General features: G+C 41.5%; 1 protein-coding gene across 9 annotated transcripts in view; it reads right to left on the bottom strand.

Moving 5' to 3' along the window:
• The window catches only part of LOC127425930 (plasma membrane calcium-transporting ATPase 2-like), a 396,733-nt gene that overhangs the window by 56,517 nt on the left and 314,528 nt on the right, over positions 1–25,688 (bottom strand). For all 9 annotated transcript variants that reach the window (XM_051672265.1, XM_051672268.1, XM_051672266.1 and 6 more), the window contains 3 exons: positions 20,389–20,630; positions 18,724–18,958; positions 5,937–6,116 (listed from right to left, as the gene is read on the bottom strand). In XM_051672265.1, coding sequence (XP_051528225.1) covers positions 5,937–6,116; positions 18,724–18,958; positions 20,389–20,630 — 657 coding nt within the window. The remainder of the gene's footprint in view (positions 1–5,936; positions 6,117–18,723; positions 18,959–20,388; positions 20,631–25,688) is intronic.

Here is a 25,688-nt window from a genome sequence, read left to right as displayed (position 1 = left end):
TTTAAAGATAAAAATCCGCTGTTTAGCTCGGTCTGAGAAAGGCCCTTGTATATATGCGATGTGCTCATTCCACTTCAATCTCCCTACCCGCCAAAGAAGGCAGCCACACTGGTAACAATCATTTCAAAAAACCCAAGAAGGCGTCTTTTTCGGATCCTTCAGGCAACCCGACCAGGCATAAATTTCTGCACCTGCTGCAGTCTTGCAAATCCACCACCTGTTGCTCAAGCACGGCTATTCGCCCATCATGATCTGTGACCACTTTCTTTTGTTCTCTCATCTCACCTGTGAGAAGATCGAGTTTGGAGCATAGCGACTGGACTACAGATATGTGAGAGCCAAATTCACTTTGCATCGCTGCCAGCTCAGATCTTAAAATGTCCTTAAAACGTGCAATAGTGATCGCCATTTTGTCATCCATATCGCTCATGTTCGTTGCTTTAGATTTTTTCTTAGTTGGAGAAGCTGACGGTGATGAATCCTGCAGTTTCTGACTGTGTGCCATCTAGTAGACTACAATTGTGAAAGAAAACTAGAAATAAAACCAAATAATCGGCAAAAAAACGGGCTAAGTGTACGGAGCTCTACTCAAGTGTGACTTGGTCCATGAGCACATCACGTGACTCCCCCCTGCATCCAAACACTCTTGCAATTAGTGGAGCACTGTCTGCACAGAGCAACGTGTTGGATCCTCACCTTAGAACACAAATCAACAAAAAGTGCCACTTCAGGGCATAGAATCGCCTTGTCGAGGTGGCTCTTGCCTGTAGTATGGTGTCGAGCACAGACTGTGACAACCCCTGAATGTCAGATGAGCACTTTTTAGGGGCCAGACATAAAATCTCCACAGCTCTGGCTGGGGATGCCAGATCATGCTTAGAGCTTGCACGAGCTGATTCATCCTCAGTGGAATTTCCCACAGGGGAGCAGGGATGTGTGCATCTCACATAATGTTAGGAGATGAGACTCGCTACAAAGGAGAATACAATGTGCTAGAGATAACATCGGGTGGGAACAAACTACCCCTTGGCGATTTATGTACGCCACAACCACAGTGCTGTTTGTGAAGATCAAAATGTGAAAGCCCTGCACATCTGCCTGAAAAGCTCTCAGAGCAAAGAGGACTGCCAGCAGTCCCCATTTCAAGTTCCTCAGGAACGGCTGCCCCACTCAGAAGGAGGTTTTCCTTTGGGAGGAACAATTTTGGCCATGACCGTTGTTGCCTCAACATCAGCTTAGTCTCTGCCTTCTGAGGGAGAACTAGAGACTCGGGGGTGCTTTGCTTCAAGGGGCACTGCCCAGAGCCAAACCGGCTGTGCTATAATGCCACGTCACCTAAGCAAGATGTGCTTGTATGCAACAGATTGCTTCTTGGTTGACTGGAAACTCTTACTGAAGGCACTCATGGGGCACCATAGTCCCTGCTGTGGCACCAGCACTGGATCGTTGAGCAGAAAAGCCTTGTCCTTGTTGAGTATCTCTGACAAGTTCAGCCAGAGATGACACTTAATGGACACCAGGCTTCCCATAGACCTTCCAATAGCCTGGGCAGTGATCTTGGTAGCATGAAGTGCCAGATCTATGGTGTGACACAGATCTTTGAAGGATTCAGGGTTCAGGCTGCTTTCACCATGTCCTTTAGTAGGTCTGCCTGGTAAGCCTGCAAGCCTGCATGGTGCATGGTGCAGGGTTGAACCAGCCTGAGCTGCCGAAACAAAAGCCTTACAGACCAAAGAGGACGTGAGCCTACACAGCTTGGATGGACTCTGTGGCTTTGATTTCCAGGGCAGTGCGTAAGAGGAGGGGCACATGTGGGCTGTGACAGTGCATTCGACTGGGGGAAGCTCTGAATAGCCTCTTTTCATGGCACAATCAAATGATACAAAGGCCGCTGCACCGGAGACATGCACTCTCACTGAGTAGGGAAAGCAGCATGTAAAAATGTCCTGGTTACTTTCGTAACCTCCGTTCCCTGATGGAGGGAACGAGACGTTGTGTCGATGTAGTGAAACTAGGAGTCAGTCTTGGGAGCCCCAAACACCTCTGATCTTTGAAAAAAGGCCAATGGGAACTGGCGAGTGGAATTTGCATGCCACTCCCCCGGACATACAGGTATAAAAGGAGCTGGTATGCAACCACTCATTCAGGTTTTGTGCTGAGGAGCCGAGACAAAGTCCCGGTCATTTCAGCGGGTAGTTCAGTATTGTGGCAGGAGGGTTACAGAAGTAACCAGGATGTTCCCTATCTGTCACTCACTCGACGTTGTGTTGATGTAGTGACACTAGGGGTCCCTATACAAAATGCCACAATAAGCTGAACTGTGTTACGTGGACTGGCGGTGCGAGATGGGCAGACCGCTGTGTGCCTCGTAGCCAGGCACCAGGCTGTCATGTAACCTCCCCCAATGCTCTTATGAGCGTCGAACGGTCCTTCGGGAACAAGTCGACTGGCCAAAGGGAAGGATCTTTTACTGGTACACCCGGCCCTCGAAAGCAAACCACAGGAAGGGTCTGTGTCGAGGTAAAACTGAGACGTGGAAGTACACGTCCTTCAGGTCTACCGCCGCGAACCAATCTTGATGCCGGACGCTCGCTAGAATGCATTTTTTTGTCAGCATCTTGAACAGGAGTCTGTGCAAAGCCCAGTTCAGTACTCGCAGGTCCAAGATTGGCCGCAACCCACCACCTTTCTTTGGTACGATGAAGTAGGGGCTGTAAAATCATTTCTTCATCTCAGCCGGAGGGACAGGCTCTATCGTACCCTTCCGTAGAAGGGTAGCGATTTCTGCGTGCAAGGTAGCGGCATTCTTGCCCTTCACCGAGGTGAAGCGGACGCCGCTGAACCTGGGCGGACACCTGGCGAACTGAATCGCATAGCCAAGTCGGATGGTCCGGGTCAGCCATTGTGACGGGTTGGAAAGCGCGAGCCACACGTCCAAGCTCTGGGCGAGGGGGACCAAGGGGACAATCTCGTCGGACGTACCGGCGGGTGGGGCCTCGCGGTGGGGTGGAGCCTGAGGCGCCACATCGAGGGGGCTTGAGCCCCATGGCCGTGCTGAGTCGAGGGACATCAGAGCACTTACCTGGCTCCTGATACCCACCATAGGATCGGTCGGGGAGGGGGAAGTATATTGTCCCCGCAGTCCGTCGGAACCATCCTGGTGTGGGCACGCTTGTGCCACAGCTGGGCGCGTAGGGGTGGGTGGGCCGCCGCTGGAGTGCCAAACCTGCTGAAATGGAATGGTGGACGGTGGTAGTGATGACAGCTGTGCACACTGGATATGTGACCCAGGGAACAAGAAAACTGCTCTTGTTGAAATTTTGGGTACCGCAGCCTCATGGACATGCGGCGAAATTAAATGAAAATAAAACAAAAGATTATCCTCCCGGCCCTCAACCAGGGGATGGAGTGGTCTGTTCACCAGCTCCAGAGCAGCGGGTCTCCTCGTCCCTGGGTCGCCCATCTCAGGGGCGCTTCGAAGCCTTTCTCGGGTTCTTTACGGCAGGCCGTGAGACGGGTGGCATCTGCTTCCTGCGGTGGGGCCGAGAGACCGCGCCATGACCTTCGTTGCCCGGAGGGCGAGGTTGGTCGCCGAGCAGAGTTCCTGCATCAATCCCGGGTTGGAACTACCCTCGTGCAGTTCTTTCAGTGCCTTGGCTTGGTGTACTTGCAGGACAGCCATGGCATGCAGGGAGGAGGTGGCTTGTCCAGCGGCGCCGTAGACCTTAGCCGTAAGAGACGACGTGAACCTACAGGCCCTGGACAGGAGCTTCAGATGCCCGCGCCAGGTGGTAGCGCTCTGCGGGCACAAGTACACCGCGAGCACCTTCAAGGGTAGTGAGGGCAGGGGAGCTGAGAGACCAGGATCGGGTCGTGAAAGGTGCCCTCCATGATCTTGTCAGCTCCTCATGCACCTCCGGGAATAAAGGAACCGGGGCCGGCCGTGAGCGGCGCTCCGAGCTGAGGAACCAATCGTCGAGCCGCGAGGGTTCAGGGGAGAGTGGAGGGTTCCACTCTAACCCGACGCTTGCGGCTGCCCGGGCAAGCATGTCGGCCAGCTCCGCATTGGCCTGCGACTGGGTGATCGTACCCGAGGGAGGAAGCCCAGCCGAAGCCTCCGTGTCGGACTGAACGAGCCCACTCTCCGATGCTGCGCTCGAGAGCTCATCATCTTCCCGGGCCCCGAATAAGAGGTCGAACTTGCCCTGAGATGAGCTGGTGGTCTCATCCGAGAGCCCAACCTGGGCAAGCGAGCGTGCTGAGGAATGGGAGGTCCATGGGGGGATACCCGGTGGAGGTGCTCCCACTGAGGTCCCCAAATCGCCCCCAGTGCTAACTGCCGCGGCATCATACCCGTAGGTAGAAGGACCATGGCGGGGAGCCGCTGGGATGGCTTGGTTTCTTACGAAGGCAAGCCGCGACCACAACATTGCCATGGTCATGTTCTTGCAATGAGGACAAGACCCATCCATGAACGATGTCTCCGCGTGAGCAGTGCCCAGACACATAAGACAATGATCGTGGCCGTCAGAAGCCGAGAGATAACGACCGCAACCATGAATAACACACAAATGGAAAGGCATCTTTAAAAAGATGTTCCGTGTGTGCCGCTCTTTTAGTGAAGAAAATATACTCTTTTAGAATCTTTTTGTTGTTTGTTTGTTTCTGCCAAAGCAACCAGGGGCGTTCTCTGCACTGCACCAGTGCAGAGGGGGAGAAGCCGCTGAAATGCGCCTTAAGAATCCAGCAGAGGAGGTGAATGAAAATCACGGAGAATTCAGCTCAATGAATAGAACCGCTCGGCTCCGAAGAGAAAATCTGAATGAGTGGTTGCATACCAGCTCCTTTTATACCCGTATGTCCGGGGGAGTGGCATGCAAATTCCACTCGCCAACTCCCATTGGCCTTTTTTCAAAGATCAGAGGTGTTTGGGGCTCCCGAGAGTGACCCCTAGTGTCACTACATCGACACAACGTCGAGTGAGTGACAGATAGGAAACCAACTGTTCGTGCTGACCATAAAAATCGAGTCAAGAATTCTCAGACACTTCAGGCATGGGCCATTCGAACTTGAGTTTCTTAACTGCCCAAGTGAGAACCTCCATCAACTCAGCATGGGAAGCCTTCCTCTATCGGTTTTCCACCCCACAGTATGAAATACCAGCGGGCCCATCAGCTGAATGTGACCAAGTCTCACCGTCAGAGTTCTCCTGCGATAAAACATCTCCCTTATCATCATATCCACCGAATGTGACCTCATCATGCGTGCCAATAGTCAGGTGCAAATCAACATGGGCAAACTGAACAGGCGAAGCCGCTTGAAACGGAGGAAAGGCCCGAGGCTTGAGTTGGCGACAAATCCTTAAAATGACAAAGAACTGGGATATCCGGTAGGTGTAAAGGATACGCTCATTGGAAGCACAACATGGAGAAGAAAAAAATCCAATCACTCTTAAGGTGTGCCAAAACGACGAAGCAATGGTAGGGCCTTACAAGAGACACAGTGTTGAAGTGACCGACTTGAAAGCGAACTGAAAATTCATGATATTTGTAAAAATGTCTTTTTTAATTTACATTTACATTTTGAAAAGTATGTTGTGAATGTATGTGAAAATTAATTTATTTTGTAAAGAATTAATTGTGAATTGAGAATTAATAATGATTACACTCACATTTATTCAAAAATGATGATTATTATTATTATAGACGTATGACAGGCAGAATATTATTATTATCATTTGACATTAGAGTCAAGAAATCAAAACTTTTTCAAAAGCATATTAAACCAACATGAATACAGATAAAGAATAAAGACAAACTAAGGACTTGACAATGGTTTAAACTGGATTTTTATGATTATTTGTCACTGACATAGCAGAATGTTTTGTGACAAAGGAAGTATAGATTATGTAGTCTAATGACTGTAGTGCACCATACCTCTCCCTTCTCATTTCTTATCCTCCTGTTGAACTCTTTGCCGTCAATGCACAGAAAGTCCTCTCCAGGTTGAATGATGCCGCACTTGATAGCAATTGCTCTTGCAGTGTTGATGTTGTCTCCAGTCACCATACGCACAGTGATGCCAGCACGCTGGCACTTCCTGATGGCGTCGGGCACCTGGGGGAATAAGATTCCAGTTTGAGCTACATGGTAGCTAGTGAGCTTTAATTCTACATGTACCGCCTCTCCACTGAGAAGCGAGGCTAGTGCAGGGGCCTTTGCAAACCGCAAGCCCACGCCTGTGCTGCATAAAATGAGAATGCCACCACAAAACACACAAAATTCAATGACCTGACCTGATATCTCTAATCTCTTGCTTTGTGGTGAGTTGGCGCATTTAGATGCTCCAGTTGAGTAAGTGAGTGCTCATTAGGAGATATTCAAAGGGGTCCTACAGTAATTATGCAATGGCAGAGGTGATTTCTCAAGCAGCAAAGGACAGAATTAATCATTTGCAAGTTTAATTTGTGTGGTCAATGTAGGGCTTTACTGGTTGTTTAGATCAGGGTTACTATCAGAAATAATTAATAATTATTTCTGTAGTTATTAATCAATATTTAAATTAATTGGATCTAACTCATTAAAACCTCATATAGGACTCCAGTAAATGTAGTGTGCTACGTTTAGGAGCAAGTTTGGTTATTAGCAATAATTAATAATTATCAAAGATAATTATTAATTATTAAAATCAATAGAACATTGATGAGAATCAATGTTAGCTTTTTTTTTAATCCTTTAAAATCAAAACTTATCAATTGTTAACATCGATGAAACATTAAAATTAACACTAGCTTATTGATCATTCTAATTCAATCAAAGATAATTATCAATTATCAAAAATCTATAGAATATTAATAAGGATTAACATTGATGGGGCACCACCCTGAAATCAGGGACTAATAACCAAATATTAAAACAGTCTCAATATTAGATTGTTTTCTTAGGAAAATCGACATCCGAAGAATATCGATTTTCGGGGAAAAAAACAATGAATGAAGGTTTGAATCCGAGCACTGACATCCCGTCAGCATGACACGGGCGTATGCAAAACAAACCAAAACACTTCTCTTTGTAATATAAACGAAGTTTATTTATGCAGTAATATCAATTAATAATTAATACAATGCAGTCAATGAACTTCCGACTTACAACTACAAACTAAACAGTGATATGATTAGATATGGAAATAAAATAATCCTATAACACATAAGGTGTGTGTGTGTCAGTGTGGTTAGTGAGAGAGAGAGAGAGAGAGAGAGAGAGATTATTCAGTGACAGCCCGAAAGCTGATTTCGCGATAGCTGGAGATAAAGCAGCCGCATTCATCACTCAGAGACGCGGTTTTACGAGCGAGGCTCATAAAAGTCCCTTGTTATTTGACTCTTTAATGGATGAACTCAGTTGCTGTCTCACCCGCGATGGCGAAAATGCACAACAGTCCAATTTGGTTTGACCACAATACAGCAAAACAAATTTGTGATAATTAATACCCTGAGTATTAATAATGAGCGGACATGGCGGTCCGTAAACTGTACAAGCAAAAACCTTGAAACACAAGAATAACACGCTATAATATTCTATCTCTGCCCAGACGTAACTTCTTACTTGAATCGCATGAGGACACAGGTAGAATGTGTTTTCCTCCGTCCTTTAACTTTGACCCGGTTCCTTGAGGCTCGTGTGATGACGAGAGGTCGTTTCCTCGCGCTGTCGGCGGGCGGTACGGCTGTTGATTGTCGGCGGCCGGTACGGCTGTTGATTCTCGGCGGGCTGGCGGAGAACTCAGAAATGTCGACTTGATTGAAGATGGAAGAGAAATCTTTAATCTCTTCACTTCTGTAGGCCAACGGATGAAGATGCGAATTGCTCGGCGGTCACCTTCGGATCCGTTAGAGTGTTCGGTTGAACACAGGGTAATCTCAACTCGTCCAGCGAGATGGAGATTGTATGGCTACAGTTTCAAGTCGGACATTACTTCCTTATGCCACGAGGTTACACCGGAGAGCAGCAAAAAGCTACGTCCGTATTCGGTGAACGAAGTCGCCGGAAGCAACTTTGGAAGCATTTCAGAATTATTTGAAGTCCTGATGATGTCATGTTTGAGGGACGTTCTGTTGTGTGCCTCATCCAATAGGAGTTGAGTGCTCGATCCTTTAGTGGGCAAGGCTTCATGGATTTGTAGTCTGTTTTGGACTCCCTTTGTTTGATTTTGGTGCAATTTTTATCAGTACAACATCTGACTTAGAAGGAGGGGGCTTGAGGAATGTTTTTTATGACTGTTAGGCCTGCCTTTGTCTTCTATCTGAATACATGAGGCCCAACATTCCCCCCTTTGTTCTGAAGAGTTGGTTGTTGTCCAGCATCTTTAGAGCAACTGAAGGGCCGAACAGTTCTTGTTGGTTCACAGTAACCTGTGGGTTACGCCATCCATGTATTCCTGATAGGAAAGAGAAATGGTTGCACAGTCCATACAGTTCATTAGAGTTCACAGAGGTTTTATCGTCTGGACAGAGATTGAGGCACATCTGGGCATAGAACTTCTAGCTAATTCTAAAACTACATTCATCACACATAAATATTTCAAGTTATTGGAAGGCACAGCATTAACCATAACACAATCCTTTGTTGTTCTTTGGTCATAACACAAAATCAAAGTAGAACCTGACATTGGTTACTAGGAACAAAATGTTAGAGGAAAGGAGGGTTAAAGGTTAAAAGGCTTATCCTTGGAAATGATGGAGTTAACCTGTGTGATGGGCTCAGACTGGTGTGTAAAGCGCAGCTGTATGAGAAGTGAGTCCAGTCTGGCCTGTAGGTGTTGAATGTACCTGTACATGGCGTGTGCAATAATTGCGATGATGATCCAACCACTAAGGAGGAGCCAGAGGGCAACCAAACTGATAGGGTGTTCTCGGTAAGACGACGATCTGCTTATGTGACTATGAAATATAGTGGTCAAGCCACTCGGTTTGAGACTGAACTTCACTAATTCCATCCCTTCAGCCTGAAGCTGCTGTCGAAGGGTGTCATCAACGGTGAGGCTGTGACCTCTAAATACGTCCATGATCTCAATTTCTGCGTCATGTTTGTTGACGTTGAGATGATGGAGGACAATATCGTCAGTGTGCACGATGGCTCTTTGGGGAACCATTAAGAACACCGTTTGGTTTGGTAGCCTTAGTTTAGTGGCCTTAGCTTAGTGGCTGTATCATGGCAGTCGTATGACTTCGGTGGCTGGTGTGTTAACGAGCCAGCGACTGCCTGCTCGCTCTACCTTTGTCTCTGTTCCTTCATCTTTGATGGACATGCTATCATGACACTTGTTTATGGAATTCGGCTCTTTGGCCGCAGAGGTAGTTAGTCACCTCTCTAACAAAGGGGTTGCGTTTTGACAAACCCAATGAATGTACTTTGTCTTAGTACACATGTTTAGGTTAGAGATAAGGTAGAGCAAGGGGTCGTCATCATGGCAGGCGAGTGTTGGTGGTGTTTTGAGGTGAATGTGTGCATTACCTCTCTGAAAACCAACATTAAATACAGATTTTAGTCTATATATATTCTGCCTATGACGGTAGATTGAGGATAAATCCTATTTTGAGGTTCTGAGGATTTACATGGATTGGAATTTCAATGCCAAACTATATGCCATGTGTATCTGTGAAGGTTGCACAATGGAGATAGTAGCAGATCTAAAGATTTGTTCGAAAAAGTCTAGGGAGACCAGGTAAGCTGGAATCCTTCCACCACTCAGACTGTTGACTGAGGAGCTAATTTCCCTGAGGTCCTGCATTAGATCTCTAACGATACACGCATAAGTTGTTTTCTCTGACAACATCCCTAAAGAGTGCAAAGTGTTATTGATAAGAACGGATTGCAAATTTACAGTGACTATAGTACCCTGAAGGGTATTATTCAGGCACTGTAATTGTTCTTCTTGGAGTCGTCGTCTCTGCTGGATTTTTGGACGATGGCGACGTGTGTATCTGAAGCTGGCGAACTGTTTTCTGGACCAAGTGGTCTCGGTAAGTCAACCTGAGCCCACATGTGTCCACGACGGCAGTCAATGAGCGGAGCCAATCGGTTCAGTAGGTCCTGGCCAACTAATGGTGGTTCCGTATTAATGGGACATATGTAAACAGGGTATGTTAGCATCATCCCTTGAAAGGTGTCAATCCAGGCCCGTTTTGTGATAGACGACCCATCTTGTGTGTAGCTTGGGATGCTTACGTTGCAGGTCTCTGTCTATAACGGTTTGCCAAGGGAGAGCTTTGCTCTAGCCACCTCTGCGAAGGTGTTGGAACCCATTAGACTATTTCGGAACCGGTGTGGAGTAGTGTGTGGGAGTTGAATGACCCACGTGTCAGGCGTTGCCCTTACGGTACAGATCGCCCAAGAAGGTCAGGAAAGGAGGGTGTGGCATGTTAGGAGTGACTGTTTTGGGGAGCAACTTGGACATTGTTCCCCTTATCCCGACCTACAAAGTAAACTTTGGCGTTAACGGGAGGGGGTACATCGTCTAGTCATACTGACGAGGTTTCAGCGCCGCGTTCCTTTGAGGAGGTCGATGGACCTGGTGAACAACGGAGCACGTCAAGCTTAGTTACCAACTCAGTCAAGCGTCTCCTAATATCCTCCATTTCCTCTCTCAAATCTTGTTCTCTGAGGGTATTTGAAACCTTTCCTACCCACTCACCTTCTTGTTTGGGTTTTCGTTTGAAACACGCATTTCCTTTCGGCCAGTGAACATTTTGTTGTTTAGGCCTGCCGTGACCCTGGGGGTGTGTCTGGTTACCACCCCCCTGGTTATGTTGCTTACCCTGCTGGCGGGGTGATCGGCGCCTCTGGGGTCCGGTTCTAGCATTCACCTTAACGCGAGGCATTTCGTTGCCTTCAAGCGCTAGGTCTGCATATGAGGCTTGGATCCCCAGGGCTCTGGCGTCGCCTTCATGCCCTCGGGCAGGGCGCACATGTGTCTCCCATGCCAGTTGCGCGTACTTTCTGATTTCCTGCATGGTGGGGTTGCCCATTCTGCAGTGCATTGTGACGTCATATCGCACGCACTCGTGGAGGTTGTGAAGGAAAAGAGACTTGAAAGCTCGTTCCTCCTCCAGACCTGGCGCGTTACTTCCTTGGAAGTACGTGGTTCTCAGGCGTCTATAATACTCACGTGGAGGCTCGTGCCTCTTCTGGGTGATGGCGAAAGCAGCTATGGTAGCAGAGGCTTCGTCGATATACAGCGAATACTCCTCGCGTAGGGCTTTACACAGAGCTGAGTAGCGGTTTCGTGTACCAGTCGGTAGCGTTTCCATGAATGCATGGACACTCCTTACCGTGGTCTTCCATATGAGCTTGAGTTTTTCGCGCGAGGAAGCGTAAGGCAAATCAATCAGGCAGTGCTCAATTTCCCTAAGATAATTGTCGATGTTTGAATCTCGATTATTTGGGTCAAAGCGTTCTATGTCCCCTGCGAGGGACTCGAGTTGTCGGATGCGCAAGCGCTGGTGTCGGTATGACCACGGGTCGTCCGAGTCATCCGAAACATCATAGTCACTCGGATCGCTATAGCGATGAGGACGACTTCCTCCCCTTCGTGGTGGGGAAGGAGTCCAGTCGACGCATGGGGTGGACCCCGGGTTGCGTACAGCTCCCTGGCTAATGGGATATTTGAGCTGCTTACACCACTCTGGGCTTGAAAATAATTGTCCCTCCTTCGTGGTGTGGAATCAGTCGGTTTGAAACGCAAGGTGGCGTGACTGAAAAATGACTGAGGAGGGCAACTATAAGGAGGGGCACCTGCATCCAACCAGCAGGCCGCTGGAGGATTTTGAAAGGTGTCTTGGAGGACGAAGTCAGAGACTGTACCATTAGGGACAGCTCGGCTCCTAGCGTGTGTTCCTGGGTTTCTCAGGGGCACATTTCTACGCGTATCGCTACAAAGGGAGCCTTCTTCTATGTCAGATGTCGTGCGGTGCGTTTCATCTGCACTTACCTGATCTGACTCTACTTTTAGCTGGGCAGCTTGAAGCTGCCTGCGCAGGGCTTCGTTTTCCTCCTGCATCCGGGCATTATCTTTCTGTGCCTGGACTTTCTCAGCTTGAGTGCACCTAATTTCTTGGTGCAGGCTGAGATTTTCCCTCTGCACCGCATGATAGCTGCTCTGCAGCTGTGCGAGCTGGGCCTGGTGCTCGGCGGTTTGCAGTTGGGTTTTGCGGTGATGAAGAAGGAACATTTGGCCCACTAGGTCCAGGATTGTGCGCATTGGCTTCCCGACCGGGTTGTTGACATAATCAACTAGTTCCTGCAATGCTTCATCACAACGACTAACATTGTAGCCGTTAAGGTTATCTCTCTCCTCTATGGAGAGACGAAGGACAGCAGCAACTACATCTTGCAGTGCTGGGTCGACTAACCTCTGTGGAGCTTCAGCTCCAGTCACGCAGGGCGATTGGTGACTCATTTTACTGGGGCCGTAAAAATTCTTGTGATAGTGGCTCTGACAGCTTGTTGTTTTACAGTTGATATAATGCTAACACGAAAGCACAGTTGAGAGGCTTCGACCTGTGGCTTACGGTCTACTGTTATGTAATGTGCAAATTTCACTGTGTTCTCTCTTTGGTGGACGTCAATGAAGTGACTTGGCACCTCTCTGTAACATTTAGATGAAAGCATTAGGAGTTAAATAACAACAACAGCAGGTTTTATGCAGACTATAGTAAATTTACCAACCCCTAATTCACTCTTAAGAGCACTTTCACACCACACTGGCTTATGTTTGGCAAGTTTTGAGAAGTAAATTGTCACACAGAACCAAACTTTGAAGTAAGGATTTCAAGTTATTACTTTGGATTCTTATGCATACACACTGTGACAGAACTGGCACGTAGGATTCCTCACACGGGGCACCAATTATTATGTAGGGCTTTACTGGTTGTTTAGATCAGGGTTACTATCAGAAATAATTAATAATTATTTCTGTAGTTATTAATCAATATTTAAATTAATTGGATCTAACTCATTAAAACCTCATATAGGACTCCAGTAAATGTAGTGTGCTACATTTAGGAGCAAGTTTGGTTATTAGCAATAATTAATAATTATCAAAGATAATTATTAATTATTAAAATCAATAGAACATTGATGAGAATCAATGTTAGCTTTTTTTTAATCCTTTAAAATCAACACTTATCAATTGTTAACATCGATGAAACATTAAAATTAACACTAGCTTATTGATCATTCTAATTCAATCAAAGATAATTATCAATTATCAAAAATCTATAGAATATTAATAAGGATTAACATTGACGGGGCACCACCCTGAAATCAGGGACTAATAACCGAATATTAAAACAGTCTCAATATTAGATTGTTTTCTTAGGAAAATCGACATCCGAAGAATATCGATTTTCGGGGAAAAAAACAATGAATGAAGGTTTGAATCCGAGCACTGACATCAACTTGATTCAAGTAGAATTTTCGTTGCACCAGTTAATTGATCTTAGTGATTTGTAGGTTTCAGTGAGTGAATCTTACCAAGAACAAAGAATATTTCACCTCCCAAAAAAAGAGAGAGAAATATATATATATTAATGTAGGATATTAGATGCAGAAGAATTGCAGTCATATGACTTGAAACCCAAACCTCAACGTCATAAATTAAAAGACTCTGCTTGAGCTGATGTCAAGAAGCCTAGCTGACGCTCACATCTGGCCAATAAACTAACAAAAGAGACTTGTCTAAATAGTGCATGACTTGAGAACTTCATGCTTCTGAAGAAATGCCCCCACATTTAATGGTTCTGGCCTGACACTGCTATTAAGAACTACTCTGCAAAGAGGCCCCTAAGTGCAGAGGTCTCAAGCAATAAAAGACAGAGGACACATTCCCTGGAACTCCCGGGAAAGACTCTGTCTGGTAGACACTCAGACCTGTCTTGTTCCCCTTGAATTACAATAAACAAAACGATGCCAATTCGAAGACTCTTTATTCTGGACGATAATTAGTCATGAGATCTTCATGAGGAATACATGAATGTTGTAAGACGTACAGAATGCATTTAGATCCACAATGTACACAATACCTAGCCTTGCTAGATTATCCTGAAAATTACTTTGACCTGTGATTACTTTTATAACTGACAAATTAATGATTATAGCCTGATGTACCTTTTTAAAATATGTGTAGTGATTTGTAATCACTTATAACTGACAAATCAATAAGTATAATCGTCAATCTATACTCCGACAACTAGGTTTCTCATAACGTGTAATGTATTATCCATGTTGTAAAGCCACTGAATTAACCAGTATGATTTGTAACCAGGGATTTTCATGTTTTGTCACTTACACATGTAATGTTTATGAAAGTATTTCACATTTAGTATATAAATGCTTGCTTGTTTACGTAGAGAATTTTGATGATGATGAATGTCATGTCTCTTGCACTGCTTTCAAGATATAAAAGTTCATGATTAAACATTCACTATTTTTGGAGCGGGAAGAGTGTAAGGATTCTTCACACAAAGGGTTTTAAATCAACTGTGAAAAGGACCGACCAGTCGACCATGTGACTCTGAAAAGCCACTTCTGATTGGCTCAGGACGCCTTTGGGATGCGGCCAATTTCAGTTCAAAAGTTCCTAAACAGGAAGAACACATCTCTCTACTCTTCGGCCTCTCTTGTCCCTCTTCCTCTTCTGCTCTTCGGCGCTTGCTGCTTCCAGATCCTCCGTGCCATGTAGAGTCCGAGTAAGACCTCGGGCCACAAAGTCCCGAGGAAGCCTCTCACTCTCTGCTCTATGATCCAGACACCCAACAGGAGTCGCGAGTCTTCCCGGCAGAAGGCCTCGCTTCATCTAGACGATAACTATCCGATCATAACCGAGGTCCAAAACATCAATGGAACGAACATTCGTTAAAGAACCAAGTGACACAAGGAAATGCAACGACACGCAAGTACATCTCCAGACTTTTGCTCAAAGTGCTGGTGTATTAGTTAAATATTTTGGGTAAACCGATTGCAAATCGATGTAGACTCAAAGAAGGATAAATGGTTCTTAAGGCATTGTCAGCAGACTCCATAAAGTTCATTTCCTCTGTATTGATCATTCTGTCACTTTACTCACCAACCTGTTTCATGTTGTATGTGTTAGATTAGTTTTATGTTTAGAATAGCAATAAAGTTTGTCTGTATTCAAAGATAATTTGACTGTGATATATTATGATAAATAATCCCATCCCTGTTTTCAAAAGATTTCACTTCAAATCTATACCTAAATATGTGAAATATTATTATCAATAAGCCATGAGAATAATATTACTCCAATAAGTGAATCGCTTATTAAAGCTAATTCCTTACAATAGAAATTGTGAGCGGATACAACGAGATGTTGTATTATGATTTTAATGGTGGAAAATTTTATTCAGACAAATAATCTAGTTCTTTGTCATTTATCTATTTTATAATGGTCGTTGAACACGACTAATTCCATTATACATTTCCTTACATAATAAAGTAGTATAAGGACAGTTTAATTTAATGCCTAGCTCACACATACTAAATTTCCTTACATATAATGGTGGGGGTACACGGGCATTTTAACCCATCCCGTATACATTTATACTACCAAAATTCCTACATTAATAATAAATTATATGCATAAAAAAATAAATAAAGGTTATTTTTATGACAAGTCATATTTTTGCTTTGTGACTATTGTCATGCCAATTAAGCACATTTATGCTGAAAATTATTATTGCTATAATGCATCCCAATGTTTTATTTACTTATTTATTTATTATTTGTTTGTTTGTTTTTTTTTTTTTTTTGTTGTTTGTAATTCCCATTATTAATTATTCTTGTAAAAATTACTATAATACAAAGAAGTTTTTTATGTGTATAATGATGAATAAATATTTTACAACTTAAATTACACTGGCAGCCAAAAGTTTGGAATAATGTACAGATTTTGCTGTTTCTGAAAGAAATTTGTACTTTAATTCACCAAAGTGGCATTCAACTGATCACAAAGTATAGTCAGAATATTACTGATGTAAAAAACAGCACCATCACTATTTGAAAAAAGTCATTTTTGATCAAATCTAGACAGGCCCCATTTCCAGCAGCTATCACTCCAACACCTTATCTTTGAGTAATCATGCTAAATTGTTAATTTGGTACTAGAAAATCACTTGACATTATATCAAACACAGTTGAAAGCTGCTTGGTTCATTAAATTTATGTTTGTATTTGTGTTGCCACAGTATACAATAGACTGGCATGTCTTAAGCTCAGTATTAGGTCAAAAATGTCAAAAAAGGAAACAGCTTTCTCTAGAAACTAGTCAGTCAATCATTGGTTTGAGGAATGGAGGCTATACAATGCTTCAAACTGTCAAAAAACTGAAGATTTCATACAAAGGTGTACACTACAGTCTTCAAAGACAAAGGACAACTGGCTCTAACAAGGACAGAAAGAGATGTGGAAGGCCCAGATACAACTAAACAAGAGGATAAGTACACCAGAGTCTCTAGTTTGAGAAATAGAAGCCTCACATGTCCTCAGCTGACAGCTTCATTGAATTCTACCCGCTCAACACCAATTTCATGTACAACAGTAAAGAGAAGACTCAGGGGTACAGGCCTTATGGGAAGAATTGCAAAGAAAAAGCCACCATTGAAATAGAAATACAAAAAGAAAAGGTTAGAGTGGGCAAAGAAACACAGACATTGGACAACAGATAATTGGAAAAGAGTGTTATGGATCTTAACCCCATTGAGCTTTTGTGGGATCAGCTAGACTGTTAGGTGCATGAGAAGTGCCACATCTATGGCAAGTGCTACAGGAAGCATGGGGTGAAATGTCACCTGAGTATCTGGACAAACTGACAGCTAGAATGCCAAGGATCTGTAAAACTGTCATTGCTGCATGTGGAGGATTTTTTGATGAGAACTCTTTGAAGTAGTTTAAGAAGTTCTGAAATTGTTTTCCAAATTGTGATAGTAATTTTTCATGTTATTAATGCCCTAACTATACATTGCTATCAGCTGAATGCCACTTTGGTTAATTAAAGTACCAATTTCTTTCCATAAGAGCAAAATCTGTATATAATTCCAAACTTTTGACCACCAGTGTAAATATAATAATTTTTTGCACTACAGTAATGAGTATGAGTTTTTTTATTTTTATTTATTTAATTGTTTTTGACAATTAAGCACACATTTAACCCCAAATTCTCATTACCGTAATGCAAAAAAAATAAAAAAAAATAAAATAAAATAAAAAATAAAATAAAATCTGATTCTCATTACTGTTAATAAAAACTCTATCCTGACCAAACACAATTAATATTTTTGTTCAATTAAAATCAGCATTAACTAAATTAATGTGTTTTTGGGACACTGTGTGTTTGTTCTTACATTACAAAATAAATAAATAAATAAATAACTTGAGTTCATCTTAACCTAGTATAGGATGAAACTATAACTACTTGGACCTTTTAAAAACATGGCAATTAAAAATGATCAGCAAATGTCCCACATTGCCTGTTTTCACCTTATTACTACTTACAATTTTTCAAAAACAAATGTACTGTACAATTAAAATAACATATTTTTTGTTCCATTACAAGTATAAGCTATTAGCATTTTTTAATGGGCAACTACCCAAAGAAAATATATTTTCTTTTCTAGAGACATATCAATTAAAAATCTCCCTATCTTCTTTACATGCTGCTATCTGTAATTATATTTTCCCCCATATAATTGCTCATTATGCTATGTATTCTTGTTTTACGCTAGAGTCTATGCAAAAGAGTCAATCCTAGGACACCTGGCAATCACAGACATTATGGAAATGGAGGACGGTCTAGACACTTGAGCGCGAGATAATATCTTGTTGACGAGACATCAAAGTATTTCTGAGAAAACGTAAAAACAATCCAGTCCTACTTAACTTATCAGGAGACAAGGAAGAGCTTCATTAATAAAACAAAATGACAGAGGAAGCCTTGGTAACATCAGACATTTAAAATTAACAAGATTCTCAAGTTTCGTCTGTTTTATTAGTGAAAGGAGCAAGTCACACTTCACGTCAGGTGCAATGCCTCTGCTAACAACACAATTAGATTAAAAAGAATCTGTCAACATAATGCTCGCATTTTAAAACACTATAATACATACCAATTACATTTTCAAAATCCCATTTCTGCAATTCCGAAGAGGGATGCAGAGTTAATTTTGCAGTCAGAGCTTCATGAATGTTCCCTCAGAAGTTATTCTGTTTTACCACAGGTGTTTCTTTCTGTAAGAAGTCTTCAACAAACTGACAATTACTGAGTGTGGCCCGAGAGACGGGTCGAGAGAATGCGAGCAAAGAAATTGTGAGACAGAAGGAGGAGGTTAAATAATGCAGCAGTGTAGACACTTCTTCAGTCCCTGTTTGTGAAGATGTATGTACGATCAGTTGATATTTTCAAATCATGCCTCTCTGTCACAATAACGTATGTGTATCTGATGCAATTTCTCTTCAAATTTCAATTCTGTCATCATTTACCCTCATGTTGTTTTAATGAATGTGAACAGTGACTGAGTAAATGATGATAGAATATTCATTTTTAAGTGAAAAAATCCACAGTGAACATCAACAAAGGTTTCATTACAGGCATAAAATGAAAATTGAGAAAAAGTGAAATACAGCATGATGAAAAAAGATTTCAAGTTCTTACCTCAGGTCTTACAGGATCTTCAATTCCAACCACACATATTGCTGTCAGGTCAGTTAAAATGTTGTTTTCATCATCCCAGTTGGGCTCAGGGTTGGCAGGGAAGTCACGGTAAGCCACGCAGATAGTTCTGAGTCCGTTGCAGGCCATGGGTTCGATTACTTTCTTCACCATCTCATCCCTGTCCCTCGGTCTGAAAACGCGAGGTTCGCTTACCTCGTTTAAAATACGCGAACACCTGAACCAAAGTTAGCAGGGTAACTTCCACATAATCTCGTAAAACATGGTCATATTGTTGTAGTGGAATGCTAATTATTTTATAATGTTTTACAATCAAATTTCTGACAACTTTTTAAAGCCATTTCCTCATTCCTCCACAAAGAGCACATTAACATCACAAATCACTCGAGGCACATGAAACTGCACATAATTTTAATTCAACATAATGGGTCTCACTCGCTTTTCATAATGAGTATTTGAACATAAAACCTTTGTGCTAATGTTTGTATGTGGAAAAAATTATTCATTAATAAGTCTGCATTTCAAACTCAATCCACACAAACGCCAAAATCGCAGACTCCTGGTGGCTTTAAAAACATGTAATGTGTTAAGCTGAAATGTTTTGGATTTATTAGTAGAAACTGAAAAAGTGTTTACAATAAGTCTTTTTTATTTCAGAGTAACAGAAATTATGTGCATTATACATAGTTTGATCCCTGATAGGTTCTGCATAAAATGCAGCTAAAAACGTGTAGTCTAAAATGTGTTTATTGTATTTCAAGTGTTTTTGAGAGTGCACATTTGGCTTTACTCAAAGGTCTTGCTGCGCTTAAGAATAAGGATATGTTTGTAAGGAGTGAAAAAACCCTGTACAGGTGAGGTTTTGCTTAATGCCCTTATATGGTGATGGTTTAGGTGTGTATTAGGCTACTTACAAACTGCGGGCATATACTCCCTCATTTAGAATAATCTGGATACATCAACATTAGAACAATCGTAAAAACTAATTTGTGCATCTTTGTAAATCCAGTAGAAATTATTTGCGAGAAAATTTTCTGCACATGTATAGTGGCTCAAAAGTTATTTAAATACTCAATTTCTTTGCATTATATACCAAAAAAGGGACATTCATTTTAAAGAAATATAGCACTTTTTAAGCTAAAAATTTCACAGAAAGAAGTTATAATTATAAAACAATAGATATGTGGTTCAAAATAAAGACAAAAAGTATTTGAAAACTGTCTGATAATCAAACTTAGTAGAACATAACGTTTATACTGTAGTTAGTGATGAACTACACCTGTGGTTACTGTATTGGACACCTATTTGAACTTAAGGGGACCGAATTCATACATCCACTAGATATGACCTTGGGAACATTTCAGTTGGTGAAATGTATTTTCAAAAATGGCATAGAAAAAATAAAAACAGTAAAACAAGTTCTAAGAAAAGATCTAGCATCATTAGTTTGCATGTGACTAGAAACTATTTTGTTTCTAATGCAGTGACACAAGGGGTCAAAGTAAATAAAACACTTGTACCAATCATTAGTGAGTGAGACCCATTGTCCTTCCATTTACTACTGAGACTTTAAAATGCTTTGACAAAAAAAATAGTATATGTAGACATAAACCCTGAAACATCCAAGAGCAGATCCAAGGCACTCACTTTTTAAGAATGATCTCAGATGCTCCTTTGCTGTACATTTTGAAACTGCCATCTGGAAGTTTGATGATGGTGCTCATTGACTTCCTTGCGGAGTTAAATGTGTACACCTTGTAGAGTTTCTCTTCTGGGATCTGGTTTCGAACAGTCTGGTAGTCTCGTTTCAGATCAAGGACCAGTCCCAATAGGCCACACTCGGTTTTGTTGCCCACTTGCTTGGGAAGACCCCCTTCCTTATCTGGAGGCTGAAACAATAGAAACACATCGCCTTGATTATATACCTGCTATGTAGCTATAAGCTAAACATAATACTATTAAAGCGATAGTTCATACAAAAATGAAAATTCTCTTGCCATTTACTCACCCTCATGCCATCCCAGAAGTATATGACTTTCTTTCTTCTGCAGAACACAAACAAAGATTTTTAGAAGAATATCTCAGCTCTGTTGCCCTTACAATGCAAGTGAATGGTCACCAGACCTTTGAAGCTCTAAAAATCACATAAGGACTACATAAAAGCAATCCATGAGACTCATCTGGTTTAATCCATAACTTTAGAAGTGATATAATTTTTACCATAAATATCCAATTTCAATTTCAAAATGTGAAAGTGGATATGTATAGTAAAAGTGAAAGTGAAAGTGGAGATTTATGATAAAAAAGGACTTTACCGGATTGACTATTGATCTGTTTCTAATCCACACCTATTATATCACTTCTGAAGATATGTATTACAACACTGGAGTTTTATGGATTACTTTTATGTGAATTTTATGTGATTTTTGGAGCTTCAAAGTTCTGGCCACCATTCACTTGCATTGTAAGGACCAACAGAGCTGATATATTCTTTCTTTGTTTGTGATCTGCAGAAGAAAGAAAGTCATACACATCTGGGATGGCACGAGGGTGGGTAAATGATGAGAGAGTTTTAATTTTTGGGTGAACTATCCCTTTAAGGTTTACAATTGTTAAAGTCAGCTCACATGACTGACAACCATTGCAACCATGGCTCGGTAACCAGCATGAATGGTGAGCTATGCTGCATTAAACATTATAACATTAAGTTAACACCTTTTGATAAGTTAGAAGTTTTGATGAATGAAGTGTATTTGTAATTCATGACCAATATTATCAACACGTTGTTCACCTAACAAAAAGAGAACAGGTGAATTTTCAAGAAGAAATTATAAATGTCTCCCAGAAGGTATGGTAAAAGCAACCATGGGACATCCACTGTTTGTCTTAATGTTTAGAGGTCTTGTTTGTTGTTTATTTGTAAGAAAGAAACATGGTATATCCTGGTGGTGGTGGGGGATGGGGGGGATATGCAAAGTTAATTAAAGTGAACTTATTACAGGGACAATCCACCTGGAGTAACTGGGGGTTAAATGCCATTCACACTGAGAACGATTAAATCATGAGAGGTTGCCAAGTCACTACTGTTGGTTGCTAGTTGGCAATCCTTTTCAACTTCTAGCTGTATCAGGTGGTGTTTACGTAAACTCTACTGTCTGAACTCCCATTAGATGTCAGCGTATCATGTCATTGTGCATTTGCATAAAGATGAGCGTGTCAAATGTAGCTGTTGCTCAAGTTGCCTAAAATTGCAAACTCTCATTGAAAATGAATGAATTCAGGTCACTTTGTCAATGCAAATCATTGTCAGTGTGACCCTTAAATGCCCTGCTCCTTTTAACTGATCCATACACTATATGGCAAAAAAGTATGTGGACACCTGAACATCACACCCATATGTGCTTGTAAAAATTTTATTTCAAAACCATTGGCATTAATAGCCAATGGATTTAAAAGGCTTTTCACTATATCTTTATATTCTCTATATCTGTTGTCATAGTGTTGGAAACACACAATTCTTTAGAATGTCATTGTATGCCACTGCATTAGCAATTGTCTTCACTGCAATAAAGGGGCCTAGCCAAACCCATTAATTTAAAGAGCCTGTCCACATACTTGTTGCCATGTAGTGTATCCGAAATTAAACTAATATGAAATAAAGATGTCTACCTGAGAGGCTTGCTCTACACTTACATACTGTCCCCTTAAAATAGCTTGAAAAGCTTCAAACAAAAAGATGCTGGCCCAAAATGCCTACACATGATGAAATCTATTCAAATCTAATTGCCTGAAGTTTGGTTCCACAAGTCTGAATTAATTCCGCTGAGATGTATAGCAACTGCAACAATCAAACACATCAAACAATATCCTGCAAGAATTACTTTTTTATCTGTTTATTTATTTTATCTGTTTACTTTCTCATAATTTCTCAAGTCAAGGCTTGTTTGTATCCAAAATGCAATGTAGCATACACAAAATTACTCAAAATGTAAATGCAATGGATAAAAAGTTTCACTGCAAGCTGAAGAATGCCCTTGAGAGTTCAGCAATGCCTCTCCAAACATTTCATAAGAACCCCCCATTATTCAAATTTGAGGCAATTCCCTTAGAGGTTTGCATATAGATACTGTCTTTGTGGGTTAAGTGTATTAATTCAGTTGTTTGTTATGTAAAGAAAATGGTTAATCTGACATGATTGGACAGTGTTGGGCAAGCTACTCAAAACATTTAGCAAGCTAAGCTACCAACTACTCAACAGAAAAAATTAGTTAAGCTAAGCTAAAAGCTACACTTCAGAGAAAGTAGCAAGTTACACTACAAGCAACACACCAAAAGTAGCTTGCTACATTTAAGCTACTTCATATTTTTTTCAACCAGATTCACTGAGCATACGGTCATAGACAAAGCATCTAAAATAATTATTCACATAATGTTTCTCAAAGCCATGATACAGCAAAGTGCAATACAGTATACAAGTATGCAGTATTGTGCAATATAATATGCATCTAAAAAACATATCAGTTTATACTGATGCATGCTACTTATAGAAACCCATGTGTTCAAAATGAAAAATCACTATTTTTAAATTGTATTTTTCATATTTATACTACTACCTCTACAAATCCATGTGTTCAGATTGAAAAAACAAAATTTTTACATTTTATTTTTCATATTTATACTACTACCTCTAAAAACCCATACCAATATAATTTCCTTTGCACATTCCTGTATAAAAACTGTGTACATAGACTATTCATCTTATCTTGTAATTCTGTGTCTTGCTGTTGTATTTCTGTGTGTACTGGAAGGTTCTGATCTGAGGCCACATTTCTTATGTGTGTGTGTGTGTGTGTGTGTGTGTGTGTGTGTGTGGGGGGGGGGGGGGGGGGGCAGCAGGTTTAAGTGGTTTACCAGTACTTTTTTTAGGATACAAACTGGTAATTACAAGGGTATTATGTGTGTGTGTGTGTGTGTGTGTGTGTGTGTGTGTGTGTGTATCTGGGTAATAACAATGTGATATCTGATGGTATCAGATGGTTATACCATGGTACTTTGAGATACACCATATTTATGTACTATTCTGTATTTACATGGTGCTTCAAAGTACTTCAAAGAATACCATGGTACTACCATGGTTATTTGATATATGATTACCACATTCATATAAAATTGAATGTACATGGTGCTTAAAGGTAATTCAAAGAATAACATGGTACTACTATTGTACTTCACTACATGACTACCTTATTCGTATACCACTGTATTAACATGGTGCTCCCAGGTAATGGTACATGTAAAAAAAAAAACATGGTAATGCCATCAAGGTACTTTATTGATGGTTTTTTTTTTTTTTTCTTTTTTTTTTTCGTGTAGGCTACTAAGTCTTTTGATACTCTTTTGGTGGTAAAATCTTTACCTGCAGTGCCATTAAAGCTGTATACATGTTGAACTTAACCTTCTTCATCACTGGCAAATGATAGGATGCATTTACAAGTTTGGTTTCCTTTGATTGTAGGTCCACCACAACCAGTGTTATCTTTATTTTCCATGTTTTAAAATATTTGCAAGTGAGAGCGTGCACCAAATGATTCAGCAGCACACTGAAATGATTCAGACCACTTTGCTATAACGTGTGACCAATTCATTGTAAAGAACCAACTCAGATGAGCAATTCATTTGTGAGTTGAACATCTTCAGTTCTTATTCAAAACTGGCGATAGTAAACACTGGGTACAAGGCATGGTGTAGCGGTTTAGCTTTTGTCAAAGCTACTCGCTAACTATACAAAAATATAGCTTCGCTACTGAAAAGCTACTTGATTTAAAAACTTGCGAAGCTACCACCTCGCTACTCAGAAATGTAGTTAAGCTAATAGCTTTGCTATTTGTAGCAAAGCTACTGCCCATCATTGTGATTGGTTTATACATTATAATGAGGTATCAACTTGTCATTGATCTTTTGAGATAAAAAAAAAAAAAAAACATTTACTGTACCATGAAAACATATTGTAATTTTCAAAACTTCCTCCTCAATCCAATAAAAGCATTTCTATCAGAAAGGACTCTGGATGATTGGAAATATTATGAATTAAAATAAACTCATAATATTTGGCGTAAGCCCCACCCTATGGTTCATTGCTCAGATACTTGCTTGAACCGTCAGATCCTGCCAGAGGTGGAGATGGCTGGGGAGCGGAGCTTACCCCCACCCGGGATGGGACGTAAACTGGTGGAGATGGGGTGGAGGGGGTGAAAACAACGGAAGTAAACAAACAATAGAGACAGGAGTGTAGACTTATAAAGCAGAGGCTGTATTGTGATTGGATGAGATGCCTGATTGAATGAAAGCATAAGGTTCCAGAGTCTTCCTGCCAGAACTACCGCTTACACTTACATTTCTATCAGAAAGGACTCTGGATGATTGGAATTATTACGAATGAGGAGAAACGTGTAATATCTGGCGTAAGCCCCATCCTACAGTTCAGTGCTAAGATACTTGCTTGAACCATCAGATCCTGCCAGAGAAAATGACAGCAGGGGAGCGGAGCTTACCCCAAAGGAATAAGAACCTATTTAACCTATGCCCCCAAAAGAAAATATAAAAACAAATAATTAGACTCAGGAAAACACCCAGGTCTTCAGATGGTGAGGTACAAATCTGAAACAAGAGGAAATATCAATGAATAATACAAACATAAGCTTGTAAATGACTGTGCGACATACTACTATTGTGCCAAACCCTGCAGAAGGTTAGGCAAGCTTATTAGAATTGTAGAGCCCCTGCGAATGGGTTAGCCTTGTTATGCAATACTGTATCTTTGCAGAGGGGTAAACAATGCTTGTGATTGAGCCCTTGCTTGTTATTGAGCCCTTGAGAAAAGGCAGGCATAGTTGCGCAGTACCCCTGCAAAAGTACAAACAACATTTTGCATTTGAGCCCTTGATAAG

Source organism: Myxocyprinus asiaticus, chromosome 35, assembly GCF_019703515.2.
Source record: "Myxocyprinus asiaticus isolate MX2 ecotype Aquarium Trade chromosome 35, UBuf_Myxa_2, whole genome shotgun sequence".
NCBI classification, from domain to species: domain Eukaryota; kingdom Metazoa; phylum Chordata; class Actinopteri; order Cypriniformes; family Catostomidae; genus Myxocyprinus; species Myxocyprinus asiaticus.
Note: the sequence above shows the minus strand (reverse complement) of the source record. Positions and strands in the feature narration are given on the sequence as shown.